Source organism: Vombatus ursinus, unplaced genomic scaffold (assembly GCF_900497805.2).
Source record: "Vombatus ursinus unplaced genomic scaffold, bare-nosed wombat genome assembly UNPS02014810.1, whole genome shotgun sequence".
Classification (NCBI taxonomy): Eukaryota; Metazoa; Chordata; class Mammalia; order Diprotodontia; family Vombatidae; genus Vombatus; species Vombatus ursinus.
Window position 1 is genome coordinate 42,920,416 of NW_020954588.1, and position 27,567 is coordinate 42,947,982.

The following is a 27,567-nucleotide window of genomic DNA, read 5'->3' on the forward strand; positions in this document are numbered from 1 at the left end:
GTATTTTTTCTTTTTCTTCCTTTTTCTTTCTTCTTTTATTTCTTTCTTCCTTCCTTTCTCCCTTCCTTCCCTCCTTCCTTTCTTTCTTCCTTCCTTCCTTTCCCTATTCTTGTTTATTTCTTTCTTTCTTTTAGACTGGCCTCTTTAAAAACAGCTCTGCTTAAAACCAGATGACACTGAATGATCTAAGTCAATCACTTCTTGGGTGACCTTGAGCAAGCCACTGAACCTTTTTACCTTAGTTTCCTTATCCATAAAATGAGCCATTTGGACCCCATGATCTCTGAGGCAACATCCAGCCTTAAGGTCCTGTGGCCCGTCCCATGATTTACCTCAGCTTTAGCATCAAGATAGAGCTGCTTTTGCACATTTTGAAGAAGAGAGGGCGTCTTGCTGAAGCCATACATGAGTTGACCATGAAGTGCGCCACACAGAAGCAGTTCCTCTTTAATTCTCTGCGTATTTTTTTCTAGATGCGGTTGGAAGTTGTGTAGCAAAGCTGTCCTTCAGTTGCACCTTGAAGGGTCATTACTGCCTATACAGTAAGTCCAGCTTTACCCTCATCAGCCACCAGCCTCAGCTATGGATTCGTATCATGTTTCTGTTTCAGCAGGTGTGTGCCATGCGCGTGAATAGCAGCACCTTCATGAGTAACCGTATCTTGGGTTTGGGGGAGGCAGCTAGGTGGCACAGTGGATAGCGTGTTGTACTTAGAGTTGGGAAGATCTGGGTTAGAATTTGGCCTCAGACACTTATTAGTTACAAAACCCTGAGCAAGTCACATAACCACTTTGGGCCTCAGCTCCCTTATCTACAGAATGAAGGGACTGGACCTGATAACCTCTAACCTCTAAGGTCTCTTTCAGCTCTAAAGCTATAATCCTGCAACCCTAAAAACCTGTCAACATGTGGACTGTTTCAGCAAGTCACGGGTCAGCGTTCATACGGAGACTTCACTCAATAAGTTCATTGACAGTGCATGTGAATAAATGGATGGATGGATTAGTGAATGAAAAAGCATTTATTAAGCATTTACTATATACAAAGCACTGTGCCTTATGGGCATACACTTGTATACATATAGAAATGTGCACATATACAAATATATATACATTTATGAATGCATATAAACACGGGCCTTAGTTTCAACAAAGTGTTCTTTAAAATGATCCCTCAAAGGGGGGCTTTCCACCACCTTGAGCACCATCTTCCACACAAAAATGTCTTGGTTAATTATCAACCAATCACACAAGGCTTCTCATCCTCTTTGATCTTTTAAATGCTAACTTCTTTGGTTTAACATTAGAGAATGGAGGAGGGAGGGGAAAAATAATTTGGAATGGAATGGGATAGAAAAGTACTTATTAATAGCTTGCTATGTGCCATGTATGGTGCTAAATATTGAGGATTCAAATAGAAAATCAAGGCACTTCCCGGTCTCCTGGAACTCGCATTATAATTAAGGGAGACAACACATTAAGGAGAGATCATGTTTATGTTCGGTTCACGGTATATAGAAAGATCGAGTATTTTTTTGGGCAGAGACTGTAGCAAGACCCAGAGGACCTTGGGAAATAATGACAGGGAAGATGGACTCCAAGAAGAATAGAGCTGGTTCAAAGGTTAGAGGAAAGTAAAACTCTGGTATCTTTCCAGCTGAGGTGGGGATCTCAGGGTCAGCGTCCATCTGGCACTGGGTATCCTGTACCTGGTGGAAAGTGGGCAGTGGGGCAAACAAAAGAATATAGTTAGACTAAGCTTTCCTCATGTAGAAATGTCTTTGCTTCCTTTTGAGTTTTCTCAGATCAGTTTTACTATCCCAATATTCTTTAATTTTGGGTATATGTATGAATATGTATATAGAGAGAAGGATACTACATTTCACTAAGTCATACATATTCTGGGGCAAATTTTTATGAAAGAAATTATCAACCTAGCAATGAAAATATTGAAAACCTGCTCATTCTTTTCTATAAGGTCCTTGCAAACATGGAGTATTTGGATTTGTCTTTGTCTTATCAATACCTAGTACAGTGTCTGGCACAGAGCAGGTGCTTAATAAATGTTTATTCACTGACTGACCCTGTCATGTCTCAAAGAAGTTTTCAGAAAAATGTGGCCAAGGGAGAACCAGGATGCTCTGAATTCAATAGAGTTCATTAGAGTTCAATAGAGTTCATTAACCATTTGTTGAATGAATGGATGGATGGATGACTCGCTGACTTTGAATTATAAAAAAAAATCTTCAGAAAAAACATTTTTTAAGCTAGAAAGCAAATCCAGAAAATGTAAGAAATTATAAAATGAGGCATTTTCTTAGCTTCTACTGAGATCATGTCTGTGTTGACCAAATAGGATACTGAATTAATTTTCAACTAAAGGTCCAAATGCTAAAGTTTCCCCAATTTCTGCATGAGAGCTTTGAGGTGGAAGTACAATAACAGAGAAGGGACTATGCAGGGGTGCCTTAGTGCCACATTTTTTTTTCCATATAGCATTTAATCAAGTACATAGAATGATGTCATGATAAGAACAACTCACATTTCAGTGTGATAGATAAAGATTCTTAGGTCTGGACTGGGATTTCATTGGGAAAGGAAACTCCCAGTGTCATGATTCCATTCTCTGATAAAGATCAGCCACTCCTTTGTAACTTGGCTTTAGAAAGTTCTTGGGGAGCACTGAAGGAATGTTTAAGTGACTTGCCCAGGGTCATCCAGCTACTACGTGTACCAGGCAAGACTTGAATCCAGGTCATTCTGAATCCAAGGCCACCTTTCTATACCATCCTTTTTTCTCAGGTTAAGTTTGCACCTAACAAAATTTCAAAGAAAAATACAATATTCCATTGATTTCCATCCTCTGCTTGCAATAATGCTCCAGATTCTTCTTCCATTTAACTTGGAGTGTTTTTTTTTAACTTAATGCCCATCGGTAATTTTTTTTTGCCCCATCCCTTCTTTGTTCCGTTCATTTGTCAATTTTCTGAAAATGAACCGAGAAAAATCCATTTTGATTCCTCCCAGCAGTGTTTCGTTGACGTGCTCTGTGGTTTTACTTTGTACTCTGAGCCCAGACGACAGAAAGCCACGATAGAGGCTACTTTTCCGTTCTTTTCATTCCACTGCAAATTCTTCTTCCTTGTTTGCTGTTGGGCCTCATCTTCCTAATGAGTTCTGGTTTTGATGGAAATAAAAGTCAGAGCTTTGATTTCTCACTCCCAGCTCTTTATTTACCTCAGAGGGTTGGTCCAAGCCTTTGTCCCTTCTGTCTCCACTCCACTGGTTTGTTCACATGCACATGCCCCCTAGGCTTTGACTGTCAGCAAATTGTCCATTAGCTCCACAGTCAAATCCCCTTTGTGTTGTCTTGCATGTGGTACTTCAAGATTTCCTACTGAACTGAATTATATGAGTCTTCAGCTTTTCCAAATACTGACACTTTCTATACTAATTCACAGCACTAATGATGATGAAATCTAAAAACATGCATCTGACATATCTTTTCATCACAAGATTAAAATTCAAGTTTGTCTCCATCCATGGCTGCCAAATTTTTTCGACTTGAGTTTCACTGTAGTGGGTCCGGGGAGCCTAGAGACTCACTCCCATATGCTAATGCAAAAAGAGAAGAATAGTTACAGTTACACGGCTAGTAAATGTCTGAGATAGAATTTGAACTCATTTTCCTGATTCTAGGTCCAGTCCTCTGTCATTGTGCCACCTGGCTTCCTCAATTAGAAAGTATGTCCATGGTCTTGGGAAGCTTACGATCTTGTTAGGAAGACAAGATCCTCAAAATGTTGGGGAAGTACACTGGAAATCATCCATTAGTCTCTCTCATTTTACAGTTGAGGAAAGGAGTGTCAGAGAGCAAAATGCATCCAGAATTTGTGCTAAAGAGACAAAAGGAAGAGCTGGGCATCCTCACACAAGTATAGACAAGAGCCGGTTAAGTAACAGTGCAAGCCAATATAACACCAGCAGTTTGAGGGCATGGTTTGCTAAGCTATTTATTTTTGTTGTATTGTTCACTCATTTCATGCATGTCCCACTCTTCATGACCCCATTTAGGGTTTTCTTGGCAGAGATAATGGAGAGGTTTGCCATTTCCTTCTCTAGCTCATTTTACAAATGAGGAAACTGAGGCAAACAGGGTTCAATGACTTGCCCAGGGTCACACAGGTAGTAAATGTTTGAGGCTAGATTTGAACCCAGGAAGATGAGTCTTCAGACTGACTTCAGACCTGGCACTCTATCCAGTGCCCCACACACTCATTAATTTGAGGATCCCGGTTCCATTTATCGTCTGGGAGCTTCTGTAGAGCCAGGATGGCACAATAGGAAAAGTCCAGGATTTGAAGTCAAAGGATGTGGTTCAAATCCCAGCTCTGCCTCTTACTATGTTTGTGATCTTGGACAAGTGAGGTAGGGAGTAGTGAGGAGAAAAAAACAGTGGAAGGGACTAAGCATTCATAAAGCACCTACTATGTGCCGGGCACTTTTTACAAATATTATTTCATTTTAGCCTCACAACTACCTTTGTGAGGTAGGTACTGTTATTATCCCCATTTTACAGTTGAAGAAACTGGAACAAATCAAGATTACATGACCTGCCCAGGGTCACACAGCCAGTATGTATCTGAGCCTGGATTTGAATTTAGATCTTCCTGATTCTGAGTCTTGCATTCTATCCACTGCACCACCTAGCTGCCTCATTTAACCATTCTGGTAAAACAGCCCTGAGTCGTTTAACTTCTCTGGGCCTCAGTTTCCTCATCTGTAAAATGAGGTGACTGGACTATATGGCATCTAAGGTCTCTTGCAGCTCTGTATCCATGATCTCCTTATACTTTTTGGAAATACATGATCCAAAGACACACTGTTTTTCACTCCCAATTTCCATGTGTGAACAATTATATTAAACTGTTAATTATTTAACCTGATGTGCTTAGGTTATAGCTATACTCTGCATGAGGCTAGTTGATATTTATTTCACTGTGTCTCTTACTTCTCTGTCTTAATTGCCATGTTTTTGATGAAAGAAATAGAAATGTTCTTTATATGATGCTAATTCTTCACAAACATATTTTTGGAGAATGAGTTGAGTGAATAAGGCATGACCAAGGTCAGGGGTACTTATAAGGATTGCTCCTAATTGCACTGAAAGTCCTTTTAAATGATTTTGACATTACTCTCTCAGTTCAAAAAAGAAAAGAAAAATACAAAACATAAACTATATTTGACCTCTTTTATTGATGTCTTTATTTCATTTAAGCCATGTTTAAACGTGAACTCTAAGGCCGAGAGCCAATTGAATGTCACCATTATAATGTCAGGAGATGGTTTTTACACTAACGGGACCTTGGTAACGTGTGTTCCATTCTTTATCATTGATTTTATCTTCAGTGCTCATTTCTGGAGCCGCTGTCCACACAAAGCCCGTCGGTGCGAGCTCTCAGATCCTTGTGGGAGAAGACACAGATAAAAGGAGCTCACAGTTTTGAAACTGCAATGATACAATCTACATTTCCCCATAAGAAGGTAAGCATTTTCCCCCAGGAAATGCAATTTAAGTCATAAATATTTTGTTGCAATGGGTTTTATTTACCTTTCTTCATATTTCCAGAACCTAGCACAATACCCAACACGTTTTTATTGTTCGTCAGACATTTTCAGTTGTGTCCAACTCTTGTGACCCCATTTGGGGTTTTCTTGGCAAAGATATTGGAGTGGTTTGCCAGTTTCTTCTCCAGCTCATTTTACAGATGAGGAAACTGAGGCAAACAGAGTTAAGTGACTGGCCCAGGCTTCCACAGCTAGTTAGGTGTCTGAGGCTGGATTTGAACTCAGGGAGATGAGTCTTCCTGACTCCAAGCCTGGCATTCTATCTACTGCGCCATTACACATAGTAGGCATTTCATAAATATACACTGACTGATTAGATGATTAATAGTGTCATTCTCTGTTCTCTTCCATTCAGACCTACAACCAGGGCAGGGACATCCGGACTGTTCCCAAGGTGCCAAAATTAGCAGAATGATGAGAGTACTTGCAATTTTTTTTTTTTTTTTGCAGCATAGAAATTTGAGCCTAGCATCTATTTAGAACTAATAAAAAGGATTAAAAAGGAGCCTACCTAGTGGCAGGTTTCCCTCCATCTGTGGCTACATCCTGATGAGCTATCCACCCCACTCTGCTCACCCCCTCAGTCACTGCCAGGGCCAACGGCTGTGATTGTTACTATTATCTTTCACCATTGTGCTCAATGCTTATTTTTTTGTGCTACCACAGTGGACTAGACAGATTTGGAAAATAGGATGATCAGTTTAGAGCTAGAAGGACCCTCAGAGTCCATCATATCCAACCCTTCCATTTTCCTAATGAGGAAAAGAAGATGGAAGGTAAGTGACCTATCCAAGGTCACATAGTTAAGTGGTACAGTGGACTGAGTACTGGGCTTAGAGTCAGAAAGACCTGAGTTCAAATCGTTTCTCATATTTATGTGTACCTAGGCAAATCACTTAACTTCTCTGCCTCAGTTTCCTCATCTGTAAAATGGAGATAATACTAACACATACCTCCCAGGGTTGTTGTGAGGATCAAATGAGATAATTGCAAAGCTCTTAGCCCAGTGCCTGGCATAGAGTAAATGCTATATAAATATTAATCTCTTGGTGAGTTAAGGGGCTATCTACCCCCAACATGTTAAGACTTCCCCAGCAGAATGGGTGGATGTGAATAATTTCTTCCAATGGGACATGAAGCTAACAAAAAAAACCAAAAAAACAAAATCAAACAAAATACAGAGGCAGCTAGGTGGCTCAGTGGATAGAGCGCCAGCCCTGGAGTTGGGAGGACCTGAGTTCAAATCTGGTCTCAGACACATAACACTTACTAGCTGTGTGACCCTGGGCAAGTCACTTAACCCCATTGCCTAACAAAAAAAACAAAATCCAATGGGACATAAAGGCAGTAGAAGCAGGCACTGTGGGGTGCTTAGAGCTTAGTCAGACATTGAAGATGCCAAGGTCACCCACTGCACCCCAGGCTATCACCAGTTATCTTGACTTTTGTCTTGCCACTGGACTTTGATGACTCTAGAAGAGAGAGCGAGGCTGATAACTTTATGCTTCACTTAAATCCAATCCTGGCGAGTCAAGACAACCACCCAGTGGTGTCATTGGTCCTCTTCAAAAACGAAGGACAAACAGCAGTAAACAGCAAAACCAGTCGACAAGTCAACATTTATAAGTGAGCTCTCAAAATGTACCAGGCATTGCCAGAGGTGCTATTAGGCACATTGAGGATTAGTAACTGAGAGGCATCATCGTGGAAAGAGTATTGGCCTCAGAGTCAAGAAGATGCCAGTTCAAAGTCTGTCACCTGACACATCCTGGCTCTATGACGCTGGACCTGTGCCTTAGCTTCTCAGTACCTCAGGCAACCATCTAAGTCTCTAAGTTGCAGAGAAGGAACTGACTGGGATTGGTAAAAGGTTTTCCCTCATCTGGGCATTCCCATTACAAGTGAAATCACCTGTTCAATCCCTATCCCTAACGTTAACGTATGAGAAGCAGTTTGGCATCATGGTTAAAGAGTTATCATCTGACTCATGAAGACTTGGGTCCAATATCACTTCTAACTCATACTGACCGTGTGACCCTACCAGAGTCCTTTACCCTGTCCGTGCCCCTAAGCACTGAAGTGACAAAATTGTCTCCAGTGTGCATTGCTAGAAGAAGTTCTCTCACCTGTGATTTACTGGCTATACCAATAAAATCAGAGGTCTAGTCCAAAATGAGAAAAACAGAAAAGCAATTCTTCCCCCAAGAGAGTTAGCCTGCTGAGAAACACACGCATTCCTCTCAAGCAAAGGGCACCTGGCTGACATGGAAGGCTCATCCTGAGCAGGATGACTATTTTGTGCTTATGGGCCATTAACACCCATTTTCCTTCCTGAACATCTGTTGCCGTTGGCTGCTACAAAAAGAGAGTGATGCTGTATTTACCCATAACTCTTGACCTATCGAAAGGAAATGAGCCCCAAGCCAGGCTTAGATACCCACCTTCGCTGCATCCTCCGTCCAATTTTCCTTTCCGCAGCATCAGCTGACAATATGAAAGAAGACAAACCCATGATGGGGGATATTGTATTACTTCTGTTTTCTAAAGGGCCGGACCTCACCCCATCAACGATACACACCTCTCAAGAGCCCCCATGTACAAAGGCAAATATTAACCAGCCCCTGAAGAGATAATGTAGAAAAAGTGGGAGCTCCTTGAGGGCAGAGACTGCCCTTTCACTTTCTTTGTATCCCCAGCATAAGCTTCACACAGTGCCTGGCACGTAGTAGGTGCTTAACAAATGCTTTTTGACTGACTGACTTTGCTAACCTTAGAGCACTGGATAAATGCTATTATTTATTATCTTTTATTATTTTCTGTTAAATATTTTCTATAAATTTATTGTTTTATACATTTTTATTTTCTATTAATTAAATTACATTTCTATAAATATTATTATTCTACTGATCAGAGAGATAGTATGGCATAGAGGATATAGAGACTGGCTCGGAGCCAACTCGGAGCATTTCTAGAGTTCTTTTATTAGTTTACAAAGCATGCTATCTCATTTGACCTTGACAAAAACCCTGAGAAATGGGGAGGGAAAGGAACAAACATTTAAATACACCTACTATGTGCCGGGTACTGTGGTAAATGCTTTTTACAAATATTTTTTCATTTGATTCTCACCACAACCCTGCAGGGTAAGTGCTATTATTATCTCCATTTTAGAGTTGAGGAAACTGAGGCAATTAGAGGACACACAGCTTACATATGAGAAAACTGAGGCAGAGAAGTTTAGTGTTTTAGCAGAGTCACAGATATTAAGCACCTGAGTCAGAATTTGAACTCATATCTTCCTGCCTCCAAGTCTAACATTCCATCCTCTGTGCCATGTAGGGGCCTGGAAACCAGGTTTGTGCCCTTCCTCTGATACCTACTGGCTGTGTGACCATGGGCAGGCCTCTTAAACTCCCAAGGCTCTAGGCAGCTCTCCAAGATTCTGAGTTGCTGAAAAGGTGCCGACCTTGGATTGGTAGAGAGAGTTCTCTCACCTGGAAGTTCCCAATGCCATCAAATCACAAATCGGATCCTTATTCCGATTCTAATAATGCGATGACCGCAAATCTTTATGAAATACTAGCAGATGCCCGTCCACACCTGCATGTGTGCTGCCATAAATCCTCCTGGTCATACTTCTTTTGGCAGTGACTCCCGAAACCCCTCTCTCCTTTCCCCCTCTTAGTCTGTGACTCCCAAGTCTACTTTACATATGCCTCCTGCCCTCACAGATTCTCAAGTCTGTGTGGCCTGGAATACCACCTGGGTTCCCTTTTTGTTTCTCCTTCCCTGTTGCTTATTCTTCTCCTCTCGTCCCTGGTGCATCCCATCCCTGTGCCCTTTGCCCCGGCTCCCCCACACTAAGCCAACAGCATGGGTGCGGCACTATGAGTGGAGTAAGAATCAGAGTGGCGCAGCCACCTCTACCACAGACATCTCGTCTTGTCCCAACAAAAGCCCTATAGTCTCCTTCTTTGGCCAAAGTTTGCTCCCACCTCTTTTTACCATGTTGGCCATCAGACTGGGACTGCCTCAGGAAGGAGATGCACTGGACTGCCATGTCCTTCTCTCAGCCTCCTTCTGCCAGTAGAATCACCTTCGCTCCAACCAGCAATGTGTAAACATTCCACATATTTCAGCCAAATTCCTCTATTCCCTGAAGCACATTAAAGATTGTTTTACATCCTTGAGCTCCAGGCTACAAATTTCTCTTTTATGAGTATCAACTTCCTTCCTAGGTCCTTACACTTCATTCTCCCACACTCTTTTATGGGTGCCCTTTCTTTCTTTTTTTAAAATGTCTTTTCTTAAGCAAAACATTCTCTTCCTTCTAGCTTCTCAACACAGGCAGGTGAGATTTGAAACTCAGTCTGTAACTTGTATTACTTGTCGTTGTAGTGCTGAAGCCTAAAAATGTTAGACTGTAACTACTTCTGTACTGGACGTGCCTGGCCTGCCTTCCTCTAGTGCAGGGTTTCTTAATTTGGGGTCTGTGAACTCATTTTAAAAAATATTTTGACAATTATATTTTAATGTCATTTACTTCCTTTGTAATGCTATGAATTTTATTTTATGCATTTAAAAATATGATTAATAGAAGAGGTTCACAGGCTTCACTAGACTGACTAATTTCTACTCTTAATAGAAATATTATTTTTAATACTACAACTAGTAGAAGGGGTCCAGGACATACACACAAAATGTTAAGAGCCTATGTTCTACTAACAGATCTAGGAATTTACCTTTTAAGTTCTTTCTGATTTTAGTAGGGTTATAAATAGGTCCCCACCAACAAAATCTCCTATTCTGTTGGGAGGAAGGGGAGAATATGTGTGTGCACATATATATATATATATATATATATATATATATATATTACATATAAATATACATATATACATATGTGTATGTTTCTAGATGTTTGTGTATATTTGCATATACATGCATAAATATGTGTTGTTCATATATATATACTATGTGTATACATGCACACACATGTATTTACATGCATACACACATATATATATTTCTATTAATCACCAACTACTGCCCTGAGTGCAGAACTCACTCACTGAAAAGGTGGGGGGAGAGGTCAGTGTGTGGGCATGCAGAGGAAGGGGTACAAAAATGTCCTTACCTGTACATAGGTTGTGGTTTGGTTATTGAAAGTCTGTTGTTAAGAAGGGGTCAGAGTTGAGGAGTGTTGAGCTACAAGGAATGAAGGGAGTGGTATAAATGTAGAAGAGACAAACCCCTGATTGGTCATCATAGGGAGGCATGACCCATCTTCTCACCAATTGTCTGATCACACATTGATCAAGCTTCTGTGGCAGTCCCTGTGGAGGTGTATAGGCCCCACATCGATGACCACTATTATGGCCAGTTGACAATGTTTTGTGCTCAGAAAAGAAGTGAGGAATAAAACTATAGATTCGGGGATTGTCTGCATAGACCCAGTAGTAGAAGCCAAGGGCATGAATGAGATTGTCCAGGGAGTGACTGAGACAGAAGACAAGAGGGTCAAGGACAAAATCTTGGATGATCTGAAGGATCCAGGGAAAGGATGAGGAGCCATTGAAGGAAAGCCAGAAGGAGGAGAAAGAGAGGAAAGTGACAACACGGAGTCTCCAAGTGAGTAGCGCCAGAAAGAAGAAGTGGGCAACAGAGAAGTCAAGGAGCAGGAAAACTGAGAAAAAGCCATTGAACTTGGTGGTTTGGGGGTTATTAAGAACCATTGAGGCAGCAGCTCCAGTGCAGTGGTGAAGGTGGAAACTGGAGTGGAAAAAGTTGCAAAGTGGGGAGGAATTGGAGACATGGAGAGCAGTAACATTTTCCAAAAGTTGAGCAGTGACAGGGAAGGTCAAGACAAGGCAAAGGTAAGCTGGATAGAGTCGAAGTAGCAAAGAAAGCTATCTTATCTTGGCTAACTCCAAGAGAGATTGGAGAGGACAAGTAGAGAGGGAGAGATTGCAAATGGATAGGTGCTTCCTGGCTACCCCCGCTTCTTAAGAGGCCCTTAGTCCTTGATTTTATGGTCTAGTTGGAGATAGATACAAACATGCATAAAATGAAGTAAGAACAAGGAATAGTTTGAATGGTTAAGTTCAGTCTCTGCATTGGAGCCCAAGCTGAGCCTATGAGCTTTGGAGAGAGGATGTGGACAACCTGGGTCAGGTCAGTGAAGGGATGACACTGACGAAGTAACATCACGCCATTTTTTTTGGATTTGGCTTTTGTTTTTAAATGCTGATAAACCAGAATGGTTCAAAATGAAGCCAAACCCATAGCTGAGTCACTGTGGAGCACAACTCCTGGCCCAATTTCTTTTTGACTTCAAACTGCCAAAGTCCCAGTTAAAATCAGCCACATAATATTCCAGTGACTCTTCAACAGTTGTGAAATATGTTTGTTCTTTTAAACCACCCAGTTAAAACTAATGGGAACATTTTCGGTGCGCTCTCATGGGTGTATTTATGACATTGTTCATTTTTTCCTCACATTTTTAAACCAATGATTATTTTACCTCAAAGAAGATTAACCACAAACTCAGTTTTTGGAATGTGTTCAAAGTTCAGTTTTATGAGAGTACCCTGGGTCACAAGACTTAAGAATTCATCACCCAGCTTGTGGTTTGTCCTTCCTTCTGGAAGATGATGCCATAACTTGCTCGTAAATTGAATTTAAGCAAGGGAGGGCTGTGCAAAGTGACCAGCATCACTTTCTCCCCGGGAGTCATCTGGGTCTGGTGGCCAGATACAGGTCAGGACAACTGGAAATGGCCCAGGATGCAGTGGGAGACCTTGGCCTTTTTAAGCTGAGAATGTTTGGAGTTCTCACTTTGACTGAGGCAATACCAATTAAGTGAATAGGGCTGCTTAAGAAGTGAGCAAGGGATGGCCCCTTTAATCCAAAAAAAAAAAAATCAAACTGGGAGGGAGAGACCCTCAGAGTTTTCGGCCAAAAGAGAAACAATTAGTGTTTACATTCACTCTGAGCCATCTGGACCCAAACAGTGACCATCAAGTGGTGCTTGGGTAGGAACCTATTACTGGGTAATCAATGAGAGCCAGAGTGAATTGGGTGTAAGGCGTGGTCCTTAAGAAAGAACTCTAGCCAGTAAACCAGCAACAGCCCTGTGGACAATGAGCCTCTCTGTCCTTCATGCTACTGAGTCTTAGACCCTCACCCAAGGATATACCTCATCTCATTTGAGCTTCATAACAAGTATGGGAGAGACAGTGTAGCCTAGTGTATAGTGAGCCAGCTTCAGAGTCACTGAAGACCTGGGTTCAGGTGCTGCCTCTGACAAATATTGATTGTGTGACTCTAAACAAGTCACTTAAACTCTCAGTGTTCCAGATAATTCTTCAAGTTACTATAAATTGTACAACAGTTGCTAAGCTGCATTGGTGGAGGTACTTCACTCAACTGGTAGCTCCCTACATAATTGAAACCATAGGTTGGGATAATTTTTTTTTTTTATTTAGTCACGTTAGGTGTGTTAGGGGCCTCTAGGGATGCAGCAGATGGATCACTAGGCCAGGAGTCAGAAGGACCTGAGTTCAAATCCAGCCTTAGACAGTACTGTGTGACCCTGGGCAAGTCACTTAACCCAGGTTGCCTCAGTTTCCTCATCTGTAAAATGAGTTGGAGGACTCCACTCTAGTATCTTTGCCAAGAAAATCCAAAAGAAGACACAAAGAGTGGGAAGAGATTGAAACCAATGAATAACATGAAAGTTAAGCAGGTGCTACAGATAGTCTCAGCCTCTTTTTACAGTTAAGGAAACTAAAGTTTCCTAACTTCTACGGAATATTAAGTAACTTGCCCACCGTCACATAACTACTCTGTGGCAGAGATGAGATTTGAAGTCAGGTCTTCTGGACTCCAAACCCAGCTCTCCAGCACATTGCCATGACCCTCCATGGAAGCCTTTCTAACCTGCTAGAACCTTCCCCCAAGCTATTACTATATAGGCATAGCCAGTGAGAACCCAGGACACATCCACACCCAGGGAAGCCATCGGGGTGAGGCTTCTGTGAAAGGTGGCTATGCCACATCAAATGAGAGACTGCTAATGTGGGCAACGCATGCTGTGTGACCTAGAGTCATCCACTTAAACATTCGCAGATTTTTTCTCAAGAAATTTAGCTTAACGCAGACATGACTAACAGAGGCAATTTTTGAGATGTTTTTCCCACTTGTACAAGAATTGATTGATTCGTGGGATCAGAAATCTAGAGCTGAAAACAACCCTGGAAGCCGTCGAATCCAGTCCTCTCATTTTACCCATGAGAAAACCAAAGCGAAAGGAGGTCAAGTGAGGTGCCCCAAGGAAGGGAGGCGGAGGGAGAGGCAGAAGTGAGAACCCGTTCCAGGCATGGGGAATGACCCATTCAAAGGCACCAAGATGGAAAGTGGGGCGCTATACGTAAAGAAAGGCAGGAAGGCCAGTGTGGCTGTGCTGTCATGAGTACGTTACGAGTTATGGGTAATGATGGTGGAAAGACGGGATGGCAGTCGGGTTGTAAAAAGCTTTGCAGGCCAAGCAGAGACATTTGTATTTGATCCTTTCTCTTTAATTAGCACTAGTATTGGGAGAAGGTGGGGGGGGGGAGTCCAAGATTCTTGAGAGTAGTACTTTCATAGATTAAAATTCAGTTTTTCAGTTTTCACAACCTGCAAAATCATCATTTCTAGCTTATTAATTATGATCCCAACTGTTTCCCTAGAAGAAGCATGTTCTGAACTGACCTAAAGCTTGAGAATCAATTTCCCCATTTGAGGGACAATGGAGAGTGGTCATGGTGAAACAACCGAAGATTATGAACAAGCGCTTTCATTTCAATTGAGAGTTTCACTCTTGATTTTCAATTCACAATGAAGTCCTACATAATGCTGGAGACTTCTGCCTGACAGTTATGAAGATAGAAAAGAATTGGCTGGTGGAGGGGTGAAAATCTGAGAGAAAACTTTTGTTACCAAGTCAACAAGCATTTATTAAGTACCTACTATGTGTCACGCCCTGTGCTAAATTCTCAGAATAAAAATACAAGCAAAGACATAGTCCCTGCCCTCAAGGAACTTACATTCTAATGGAGGAAGACAATAAGCAATCAATAAACATTTATTGAGTGCCTACTATGTGCCAGGCACTGTGCTGGGAATACAAAAAGAAGCAAAAGATGGTCCCTGCCCGCAAGTAGCTTACAATCTAATGGGGGAGACAACATGCAAACAAATGTCTACAAAGCAAACTGTAGGCAGAGGAAGTGGGAAATAATTAACAGAGGAAAGGCACTAGAAGAAAGAGGGGCTGGGGAAGGCTTGCAGAAAAAGATGGGATCTTAGTTAGGACTTGAAGAAGCCAAGGAGGTCAATAGGCAGAGTGGAGGAGGGAGAACATTCTGGGAAATGGGGAACAGCCAGAGAAAGTGCCCAGAACCAGGAGATGGAGTGGCTTGTTCGTGGAGCAGCCAGGATACCAGTGTCACTGGATCAAAGAGTATGGACTGGGGAGTGAGCTGTAAGAAGACAGGAAAAAGCAGAGTAGGCTAGGTTAGGAAGGATTTTGAATGCCAAACAGAGCTCAGTATTTCAATGACTTATTCAAAGCCATGATATGAGTTGGTCAGCATAGGGAGCTTCCCACAGTACTAAAAGGGCCACTTTTTACTATCACTTTTTATAAATGCACATTTTAATATCAGAAAAATTCCACTTTCCATAGCATGCAGTTTTGTTTGTTTGTTGCTTTGTTTTGATAAGTCAGGTTGCATGCATGAAGGCTCAGTTCTTAGTGAATAATAATAGCACACAGAAAATGCAGCTTTTAAATTCAGTTTTCCACCTTTTTCAAACCTTTCTGGGGATACACAGATACTTTCTCCTGGTTTTTATCTCCATCTTTGATGAAGGTCAAAAACTGCTATTACCCCAGTACTCAAATGGCTCTAAGATGAGGGTGTTCTCCTAGTGATGCAGATCATAACCCTTCCAGGCCTCCACAAGGGCCTGCTTTGGCCCCTCTTCATGGACAGGAGATGGACAGGGTTCTCCAAAACTATGCCACCTAAGTGCAAGATCAGGCAAGTCCTGGCTGGCTAGAAAGACTTCAAGGACAGTCCCAGCAAGAGACAACCTTCCCCAAGACCAGGGGAACCAGGAAGGGACTCATCATCTGCAATGACAGCAATAATGATACATGGCATTTATGGAGTACTGTAAAGTTTGCAAAGCACTTAAAATGTGCTATCACATTTGAGCTTCATGACATATGAAAAAAATAATTCCAACCTATTTCTTGACACAACAACCCGTACTTACAATACCAGTAATCTCTCACTGATTCTATGTGGCTACATATGATGGAAGAATCACAATCTCAAAAGTGTCTAAATTGTAAGTAATCCACAGATCAATGGAAAGAGGCACAGTAGGTACATATGGCCTGTAGCTTATTGCCAACAATGACTTGTGCACAAAAGGTAGGGTAAAACAAAAATCCCTCCAGGAAATGGATGCTAAGGAAAGGAGATGAACCAGCCAGGCATAAAGCAAAAGGGAGGGAGATCAGTAAGGCACCCCAAGGGCTCTACTTATGACCAGGAAACGTTAAAAGACTTAGAGGGAGGCCTCCAATCCACTGGGTAAATCTTTTATGGGGCATGAATGAAAGGATATGGACAAGAATTTCAGATGATGAGAAGGAATGAATGGTTCGTGACCTGCAGTGTGGGAGGGAATGCTCTTATTGTTAAGAACATGGATCCCCCAAGGTATTAAGGAATGTAAGATTGGGAATTTGTCCTGAGGAATCTCCATTCTCAGTAGGGCAGAGATTTCAGGTTTTTCATTATTCATTATTCAGTTCAACACAGATGTGTTAGTAGTAATTGCTAGTGTGCTAATATTATGCTTCTTGATTAGTATTATTAGATTGCTAAAAGTATTATGTTAGTAAGTGATTACCTCCATGAATGTCCTCTTTTGATAGCTGGTCATGTCATTGAGGTGACCCTGGCTTCTCAAAGACTGTTCCAGCAGAGAACAAACTTAAACAGATCCTGCCATGTTGGAAAGGCTTCAGGAATGACCCCAACAACAGAATATTGCCCAAACACAAGTTTAGCTAAATGCAGAGCTCCTCAGTGAAAGGTTGGCAATTAAGTAATGAACAAGTTGGTGTCATTTCAAATTACGAAATCCACTAAGGTGACATAGAAGGGTTGTTAACTGCATTGCGGAAGCAGTAGCCACATCAATGAAATCCGATCTTTTAAAGCATTGACGTGTGTGTTCAGGACTATGTGGGTATTAAAAAAAAAATAAGTTGGCCTCTGCCCTAAAGTAATTTGCAACCTAGTTGAGGAAATAAAGGAAACATATATGAAATGGTTCAATAGCAGTGAAAATTTATATTGGGTTAAATGCCAGCATAAGTAATACAGATTTTAAGTATGAGAGGAGGACAGAATTAGGAGAGGTTGGTAGCTGTTGAGGAAAAGCTTTGAAGCAAAGGAAGCAGTTGAGGTAGTCATTGAAGGACAGGTCAGATTTGAGAAGGTGGAGAAAAAGAAGGAATAGGGACAGCTAGATGGTGCAGTGGATAGAGCACCAGCCCTAGAGTCAGGAGGACCTGAGTTCAAATCTGGCCTCAGACACATGTTACTCACTAGCTGTGTGACACTGGACAAGTCACTTAACCCCAATTGCTTCACACAAAAAAAGTAATGGATTCTGTGCAGAGATAACAAAAGGAGCATAGAATGTTTATCGGGTAGTGAGACCTGCTGAGCTGGTCTGGAGGGTATGTATTTGAGAAGGAATGGAAGAGAAGGTTTGCTATGAAGGGTAGAGCCAGATTACAGAAGGCCTTGAAATCCATACTGATAAGTTCATATTTGGCCCTGTGGACTATGATGGAATATTTTGGGGAGGTGGGAGGGGTAAAAAGGAAGAAACCAAAGGCTAAAGTGACTCATTGGATGTGAAGAACAGCTGAAAGAGAAAGATCAATGATTATTCTAAGATCATGAGCCTGTGAGAAAAGCGGGACCATTGATACAATCAGAGAAATGGAGGGAGGAATGGCTGGCTTGGGGAAAAGAGAAGTTTGGTTGAAGATACATGTTGAGTTTGAAATGACTGTAAGACACCAAAACAAGAACATTGAGTAGGCAGCTGCAAGAGAGTATGGGCGAGAAATAAAGAATTAGCCCTGTGCAGAGACTAAATGCAGTCTCATCAGCACGATGCTTTCTAGACAAGATTTGGAATTCTAGATAGTATTAGGAATTTTGGGGTTTACATTATCTAAAAGCACGATTATTTTATCATAATTTACATAAAATCAAAACTCTCACCCAACTCAGGGTATTCAAGTTATGTCATCTTGATTTAAAAGGTGAGGTTGCAAACTGTACTAGTCCCTCAGAGAATTGCCACAAGGTTGAGTCTCCTGTTCCAAAGCTTCAACCCTCTAGTGACTTCCTGTAAGTGTGACTTTTGGGATATGTTAGCATCATAAGCTTGGAGTTTCAGTTCATGTCTAACCCCTTATGTCCCTGAATTCTATCTGTAGTTTCATTTGTATTCTGTGGTTCTGTTTCTTTTTCTTAATGGCTACAAACCAGTACTCATCCATCACAAATGATTTTGTTTAACCCCGTATGATTCATTGAGTTCAGACGATTTGGGAAGTTTTTTGGACCTGACTAGACATGAGGTTCAATTAACCCTAAGAACAAGACTTGCTTCTCATGTTATAGGAACTCCTGGGTTTGCAGTCATGATTCTTGGATTCATGATTGGGAAAGGAAAAAAATTGATTTTATGTGGAACTAAAAGACATTTATTATTAACATATTTTAGTACTTTATAAATGTAACATTTTATTAAAATGATGTAACTGACTCAATCCTACAAGCATTGTGTGGACTGCATGCAAGGCACCATGCTAGTCAAAGGGGAAAATACAAAGACAAAGGGGAAAAGTGATCCTGCCCTCAAGATGCTTAAATTAGACTAGACCAGATAAGCAGAGAAATGTTTTCTTAATTTTTCTTCGAGCTTGGGATATCAAATAAATTGTGTTTTCTAAATATCTCACAAACCAGGCTATTCTACAATGAAGCCTGTCTATTTTACTACTGTTCTGTACATTCCACCATGACCATCCAGATGTTACACATCAGCATAATACAGAAAAACACATTTATTTCGTAGCTTTAGAAAATAGTTGAAATTGCTCTATTCCCTATAGAATAGAGGAATGGAATCACTCTGAATTGTTGTGGGAGGTTTTTCCCCCTTAACCCAATAGTGGTTTGGAATTCTTGTATAAATAATAAATCATTGATATGTATATTAAACAAGGCATTTCAACCCTTCCATCATAATTGCAATAATAATAGCTCACATTCATGTAATATTTTAGGTTTGCAAATTGCTCTGTGTGTATTATCTGTCTGGATCCTCACTACAACCCTATGAGGTAGATGTTATTATTATCCCTATTTTACAGGTGAGACAAGTAAGACTCAGAGAGGTTAAATGACCAGCTTAGGCTCACAGAGATAGTAATTGCCTGGGGCAGGAATTGAGCACAGATTTTTTTTTTTTACTCTGTGACTAGTGATCTATCTAAGGTGCTTCACTGAGAGTCTCGGGCTCGGCTCTGACACTAGCTGTGTGACTTTACAGAAGTCACTTAGCCCATCTCATCCTCAATATCTTCATCTGAAAAATAGGCATAGCTCCTTAGCGGTCTCACAGGAAATGAGAATATAGATGGAGGTGCTTTGAATGTTGTCAGGTGCTTTATCAATGAATAAATTATAATAGCTCACAGATATGTGGTGCTTTAAGATTTTCAAAGCACTTCATAAAATGTTGTCTCATTTTAATCCTCACAATACTCCTGTGAGGTAAGTGTTATTATTATCTCCATTTTACAGATGAGAAAACTGAGGCTGGGAGAAGTGGAAACAAGCATCCACTGAGCGCCTACTATAAGCCAGGCACTGTGCTAAACACTTTGCAGATATTATCTTATTTGATTCTCACTATCACCCTGGGAAACAGGTGGTTTTGTTACCCGCAATTTACAACGGAGCACATTGAGGCAAACAGAAATGAAGCAGCTTGCCAAGGGTCCAGTGAGAGGTCTGGGACAGGATTTGCATTCCTGACCCCAGCTGTAGAGCTTGACACACTCTGCCACAGAAATGCCTCCTAAAATAAAGGAAAAGTGGGATTTTTCCTTAGTGAATACTCACAAAGGACCATGTGTTCTACAGAGATTGGACATCAGAGGTCAGAGGTGAAATGACTTGCTCGGGGTCATGCAACTAGTATAATGTATGAGGCTAGATTTGAACTCAGGTTCTTCTGATTACAGGGCAAAGGGCAAGGAGAGATAAGAAACAGAGAGAAAGGGGCAGCTAGGTGGCGCAGTGGATAGAGCTCCAGCCTTGAAGTCAGGAGGACCGAGTTCAAATCTGTCCTCAGGCATACAACACACAACATGTACTAGCTGTGTGACCCTGGGCAAGTCACTTAACCCCAATTGCCTAGCAAAAAGCAAAAAACAAAAACAAAAACAAAAAAAGAAACAGAGAGAAAGGAACATTGATTATGATTCAACAAAGAGCATGAGAAACTTTCAGAGAGGTAGAACCAGGAAAGAACAGTGTCCTCTGAACTGCTAAGAGAGAGGAGGAGAGCCACTGACTTGCCTGAGTTCACACTCTGTTGGTTTGGCTCTGAGCTCTACCCACTGTGTCACCAGACAGCCTTGAAGGACAAAGTGACCACTAGCAGCTGGGGAACTTCTTGTCAGAGGTAATCTTGAGAGAAGATGACGGGATTGGATAAGACTGACCTACTCTGATAGGCTTTAAAAAAAAAAAAACATTTCAGAACTTTTTTGTCATCCAATTTCAAGCAATTGCTTTGGGAGGCCAGACATTTATCCCAATGGGGGATTCCTTTCTCACAGCATTTTGGGGGCCTCCTCTATTGAAACCGTTCTCAGAATAAGCATTGTCTGGAACAGGCCAGTTGGGTCCCCAGTGGGGCAGCTACTCACAGATTGTTGATTGTCCTTCATTCTCGATGTCATTACTTGCAATGAGTTGGAATTAACAAATTCCTAAGCTATGCAAAAAGGCAGCCCCATTGCTAACAGTGTCACAGATCACAGAAGACCTCGAAGGACATGATTATTCAGTTTGATCAGCTACCTCATCCACCAGCATGACTTGAAATGATTTGAGTTGTTTTCCAGAAATCAAGTCTGCCCTCAAAGGATAAATATTTACTACCACAGAAGCTATTCAAAACAGTGTGTCTCAGTTTCCAAAAATAATTCCCCAGAAGTTCCAAAGACGTTTTGAAGCATAACAATCTCATTGGAATAAGGGCATAGCTTCCCAAGGTGACCACTTTGACTGATCAGTCCTCATTTGGCTAGCCGTTCTGATATATCTACTTAAAAAGTTTTCCAGTCACACAATTCTTGAAAGCTATCTTCTGACTCTGACATTCTATGGTTTTATGCCACTTTGGACTAAGGCATCATCTATCTATAAGCCCAGGCAGAGGAAGACAAGAGTCAATCAATGACATTATAGACTGTGAACAATTTGAGGGCAAGAACTATCTTTTGACTAGCACTTAGTAGGTGCTTAGCAAATGCTTGAGGACTTGACTTAGCTTTTCCTTGAGGAAGCTACCAGCTAAATACTATTTTACATGTCCTCTGTTAAGGACAGGGTATGTACTCTTCATATTAAAGTAAAGGTCATTTATAGAGAGCTTTCTTCAACTGATTGGCCCTCTCAGTCCACAGATCTCTCCAACAATATGATGTTTTCTCTAAAATCACAAATGCCCATTTTTCTTGATGACCTACACGGAGCAATTTTTAAAACCGAGTATAACCTATCCTAGTTTTCACGCCCTCTAGAGGAAATGTCATAAATTCGTTTAATAACCCAATCCACTGTCTAGCAACTGGATTTTGTTTTATTTTTTTCTTCTTATGACTGCTCTAAATCCCTCATGTTCCATTTTAAGTTCATTTATTCTTATTATTTTCTCAGAGGTGATAGAGAACATCTGGTCACCATTCCCTAGCAAGCCATGCTTCATGGATGCCAAGGTTGCTGCTAAGAACCCTCTAAGTTTTCTCCTTTCCAAGCTAAATAATCCTAGTTCTTTTCAGTTTTCTTTGTAAATTGTATTGCCTTCCCCTTTAATCATTTTTGTGTCTCTGCTCTAAATCAATTGCCCCCACATCCTTCTGAAGCTCAGAACTGGAGGAAAAAGGCTGAGTGTTTATGCCTCTCATTATATGCACTCCCTTCCCTTTTGTGGATCTCATTATTCCTTAAATATGTGCATCTCATTTTACACCCTTTAATTTAGGCATCTCATTGCAGCCTTCCATTTTCCATCTCATTATTCCCATCTTTTTACTGCTGCTTTTTCTCCATTCCTTCCTTCTGTTCTCACATCTTCTTAAGTCAATCTCTTTATCCCCATCATTCAAGCCTTCCCTTTATGCATCTCATCACTTCCCTCATTTTGCCCAGGTCATTACGCCCTCCCATCTGTGCTCTTCATTATCCCGTTCCATTTCTTTTCGTCTCTTTACAGCCCAAACATGCACATCTCACTGCATCGTCCATTCTCCCACAGCGTTCCCTCCTTTCTCTCTGCTTCTCATCAGTCCCTGCTGCCCTTTGTCGCTCTCATTCCCTGCTTCCATTTCCAAATCACATTACACCTCCTTGCACACATCCAACTCTACACCCACCCCATTATGAACTCTCTTGTACCTTTACACAGCCATCTTGCCCCATTTGTTCTTCTCATGATGCACATGTCTAGTACACATGGATTAGTATGCCTTTTCGTGTTCTCATGCCATTGCAATCTTGTTGTATCTTTTCAAAAACTTAGAAATTTGGCAACAAATTAGCAAATTTCCAAAGACAGAACACATGCTATGTCTTTGTAAAGCTAACTATGGACCCCCCACCATCTGGAGCAGTGTCCCAAGTAAGCCACTCATTCACTTTTCAGAGAATATGTTACAATATCAAGTTACCTTAGGGAGAAAGGCTTTGGTCACAGAAAAATTGTCTTGCCTTAGGCTTGGCAGGGAAACCCGTGATGAGGGCGAAGAACACCTTCTTTCTTCCTAGGATTATGTCAACAATTCTGTAACCACCCCCCCATATCAGAAAGTTGCTGTCATGATTGCCATCAGCATGCCTTTATTTTTATCATGTGCACATTTAAATATTATCAAAACAAATGTATGTGCATAGAAGAGACTTCAAATGTGCTAAGTGCTTTACAAATATTATTTCATTTGATCCTCACAACCATCCTGGGAGGTAGGTGTTATTATGATCCCCATTTCATAGTTGAGGAAACAGAGGCAGACAGAGGTTAAGTGACTTGACCAGGGTCACACAGCTAGTAAGTATTTGAGGCTAGATTTGAACCCAGGTCTTCCTGATTCTAAGTTCAACACTCTACCCTCTTTGCCACCTAGCTGCCTTTAACCCAAACTTTAATTCCATGGTCCTTTCATAGCTCTGGCCCTTGACACATACGGACAAAAAAAAATTTAGTGATATTTGAAGCATATCAGAAAGTTTTTAAGTGTAACATTGATTCTCCCCCCAAAAAAATCTCATTGATACTTAAAATCCCACCATTAAGAGCTTCATTTTTGTTTGCTTTTAACATGCTGCCTTCATAAAAGTGAATGTACGATCTTGCTTTGCCGTTTTGGTTAATAAAAATAAACTCGAGACCTGAGGATAGTTCTTAAAATAAAGCTGGAATCTGACACTAATAGTGTGGGGCTTAGGACCAAAGATTTAGAGCTGGAAAGACCTTAGAGGCTGTGGAGCCCAACTCTCTCATTTTGCAGATGAAGAAACTGAGTCACAAAAAGGTCAAGTGATTTACTCAGGACCACAAAGCTAATGTCCATCAATGTCCCACTCTGATCAGGACAAGGAGGTATGCCTGGGGTCTTATAAAACCAGCAGAATGTGAGCTCGGGCAGGTTAGTGGCCCTCCTCCTGGCATTTTGGTCATACTGTTCTCTCTTGATTCTTCTCTTAACTCTCTGGCAGCTTCTCAATCTCTTTGTTGAATCATAACGGGTGTTCCAACCCCTATGAATGGTTCTACCCATAAAATTCTGTCCTGGGCTATCTTCTCTTTTTTCTCTTTATCATCTTTCTTGAGGACCTCGTCAGCTCTCATTAATCCAATGATCATCTCTATTCAAATAACTCCCAGCTATAACCACTCACTTAAGTGTCAATCATTCCTTACTGGCTTCCTATTAGACATTTCAAATTCAATGTTTCATAGGTATTTCAAACTTAACATATCTAAAACAAAACTCCTTATCTTTCCCCCAAAACCAGCCCCTCTTCCTAACTTCCTATTTCTGTAGAACACCACCATCACCTGAGTCACACAGGTCCAAACCTCAAACTGATCTGATAAAGGCAACACACCTACTTCTCAGAAAGAAATGTTTGTAATGCATAAAATAAATTACACATGATTACAAAAAAAACCCAATTATCTTGAAATAGAGTTATCTTTTTTTAAATAAAATTCATAAATCCCAGGGTAGGAACTCATGCTCTCACCTCTCCAATCTAGTCCCCTATACAACTTCCAAATTGACATTCCTAAAGTTCATGTCATTCAGCTGATCAAAAACCTTCAGTGGCTCTCTATGGCCTTTGGGATAATATTCATATCCTTTGTGAATCATTCAAATCCTTCACAATCAGGCTTCACCATGCATTTCTAGGCTTCGCTTCACATTATTTCCTTCCATGAAATCTGCATCCCAGCCAAAATGACCCACTTCCTCTTCCATGTGCACAGAATTCCTTTCCCTCCAGATTGTCCCCCATGGCTGGAATGTTCTCACTCTTTACCTCCATTCACTAGCTCTTCTCAAAGTTCATCTCATGCCCCCTCCTAGAAGAGGCCTTTCCTTGTGTCCATAGTTGTTAGTGCCCTACCTTCATCCCATATTACTTTATATTTGCTGTTTGGGTTTTATTTTTACTTATCTGTATGTTGCTGTTGTTTTATTCCCCAATAGAATGGGGAATTCCATGGAGAACTGTCCAATGGAATGAAAGCCCCTTGAGGACAGGAACAATTTCATTATTGTCTTTGCATCCTTGGTGCCTATTCCCATACCTGACACTGAGGAGGCATTTAGTAAATGCTTTTGCAAAGGCCAGGATAACCCAGGATAGAGTAACCTAGAATTTTCAAGCTGGAAAGATTTTTGAGCCTGAGTCATATGATAGATTATGTCTGTGCCATATGAAAACCAGCCCAGCTAAATTTAGAGGCGCTCATCACCAGGTTGGCCACAAACTAGTGAACTTTTCAACCTCAATAATTCATGAAGGCATGAAAGGATCTTGTGTTAGATTACACACTCCTTACATTAGCCTAAAGTCTCTCCATACCAACTATTGATCTTTGAGGTACTGAAGCAATATAGTTTGAAATGTAGCATCGTTGTGTAGAAAAAGCGTAGGATGGTTTCCAACTCTTAGATTATTTCTACACTGACAAAATAAAGAAATAATTAAAAGAGAAATGCCACTAGGTACAATGTTTTCCATATTGAAATTGTTATTTTTTCCCAGGCTGATTGAGGTTTAAGGATACAGGAGAGGCTGTTGTGAGCCATCAGTGTAATCTGTCAAGTTTCTTAATAGCAGCCAAGGAACTCTTGTCTGCCAGTTGTGAAAAGGTCAACCAGCCCATGCTCTAGCCAATATGGTGGTTTGGAAATGGCCTACAGCAAACTGGTCACCACTTTAGTATCTTCTGTAATGTAGGAAATTTGTGATATGAATTGGAAAGAGCTGACCAGAACACTTTGCCTTCTGGTATTGGGGAGAATATTAAAATGTTGGCTTTCACTGAGGCTTAGCTCACATGCCAGCTCCTAAAGAAAACCAGTCCTAGTCCCACTAGTTCTTAGCACTCTCTGCCCCTCCAATTATCGTGTTTATATTTCTTTGTGTGTATATTGTATTGCCCTAGTAGGCTGTAAGTCCTCTGAGGCCAGTGATGAGTTTTCCGTTGTCTTTGTATATTCAGCACCTAGGACAGTGTCTTGTTCATAAGAGGTGCTTACTAAATGCGTGTTAGATAGGATGAGCACCTTTTGCTTCTAGTGCCAACTCTAGAATAAAGTTCTAAATTATCTTGATACCGACCCTTCAGAGTGTTTTGTCCTTACTCCACGTGGCACAGATACAACTGATGGCTCCACATAATAGATTTAGACTTGGAGGAAGTTGACGTGCAAGGAAATCAAAAGTTACTTGGAGTTCTTGTTCTTTACTATCTTACACTCCCGATGTTTGGTTTTTAACCTCATTCTCCTCTGCTCTCCCCCTCCCCCTTTGCTTTTTACTGATTCCATATGCTTGCAAGCTAGCTCTTTAATAGAGTGCCATAGTTAAACTCTCTCAATTTTTACTGCCAACTTTCCACATTCTGCTATTTTTTTCTTTTTATTGTTATTAGGTGAGTAAGAAAAATGAGCTTTTCAAAATAAATTAAACATTTCAGCATATTCATCAAGTCATACTTAAAAGAATAACTCAATCCTTATTTCCAAGAAGAAGCAAAACAGAGGGCTCAGTTTTGAGACCTCCAGGTACATGCCAAGGTACCCCTCGATTCTCAAGGGCAGACTTCACCCAGTGCAGGAATTCCATTGAGACACATGACTAAAATCAGCCCTCATCCAAGGAGAAGGAAGTGGCTTAAATTAATAAGGTTCTTTTCTCCAAAATGTTGAGATACTAAAGAGAGGAAGAAAACCATCTGCCCAAGCATATGAAAGTCTACCATATTTCTCCTTACATTGTTGCATACATCTGTAGTTTCTTCTTTTCATGTGGGACAAAAAAAGAGGAAGAACTGCTTATCACATGTGGGAAATGTGTGTTCATAAGCAGTGAGGCATGTTGGAAAGAGGACTATGTAGTCAAAAGACTTGGGTTCAAATTCTGCTATTGCTCCTTCTTGTGTGACCTTAGTCAAATCTCTAAAGTTCTCTGGGCCCGAGTTTCCTCATCTATAAAACAAGAGGATTGGGCTAAATGAGGTCCTTTCCAACCGCCAATTTACCATCTTACAGTTGGTTAAGTATACACTTTGTTTTTCAGACTTTGTCCTCCCTTCTTTGCTTAATTCAATTCAGTGGACATTTACTAAATGTCTAGTGTGTCTGAAGCACCAAGGCAGAAACTGGGTGAGTTTGGTTAAGGGTAGTCCTGTCCTTGTAGCCATTACAGTCTTGGGGGAGCATATGAATATACACAAATAGCCATCACAGGGGATGCTTCCTGTGAGACCTAGGCTGCTCTCCTCAGTTGCTTGCATCACCCCAAACTGAGTTTGATCTTATATTTACTTATGTATGTGAATGTTGCTTTCCTGTGGGTCCCTTTTTCATTTTTGACTCTGCATAACCAGGGTCTAGCCTAGTGCCTGGCACTGATGAAGTACTTAATGAATGTTTCTTGAATAAGTGAATAAGCACATGAGCAAAGTGCTGTGTGGGATCCATGGTGGAGAAAGGTCATTACCAGCTGGAGGGAATCAGAGAAGCCTTCCTGGATGGGGTGGCATTTAAGTAGACCTTAAAGAATTTGTTGGAATTCAACAGAGAGAGAAAGAGAGAATAGTAGGCTTACTGAACAGTTTAAATGAAGGCAGGCAGGCAGGAAAGTGCCCAGCATACATTGTAACAGGTAAAGCAAGTGATAGAGTTTGGCTAGAGCACAGAGTCCATAAAATTGTGTCATATAAGACAAATCTGGACAGGTAGGGAGGGCAGTGACAA

General features: G+C 41.0%; 1 protein-coding gene across 10 annotated transcripts in view; it reads left to right on the forward strand.

Moving 5' to 3' along the window:
- VEPH1 (ventricular zone expressed PH domain containing 1) overlaps window positions 1-27,567 on the forward strand; it is a 222,831-nt gene that overhangs the window by 159,937 nt on the left and 35,327 nt on the right. For all 10 annotated transcript variants that reach the window (XR_003570348.1, XR_003570350.1, XR_003570349.1 and 7 more), the window contains 2 exons: window positions 474-613; window positions 5,409-5,543. Coding sequence is in view for 6 of the 10 variants with exons in the window: in XM_027876085.1 (XP_027731886.1) it covers window positions 474-613; window positions 5,409-5,543 (275 nt within the window). In the remaining 4 variants the exon portion in view is untranslated. The remainder of the gene's footprint in view (window positions 1-473; window positions 614-5,408; window positions 5,544-27,567) is intronic.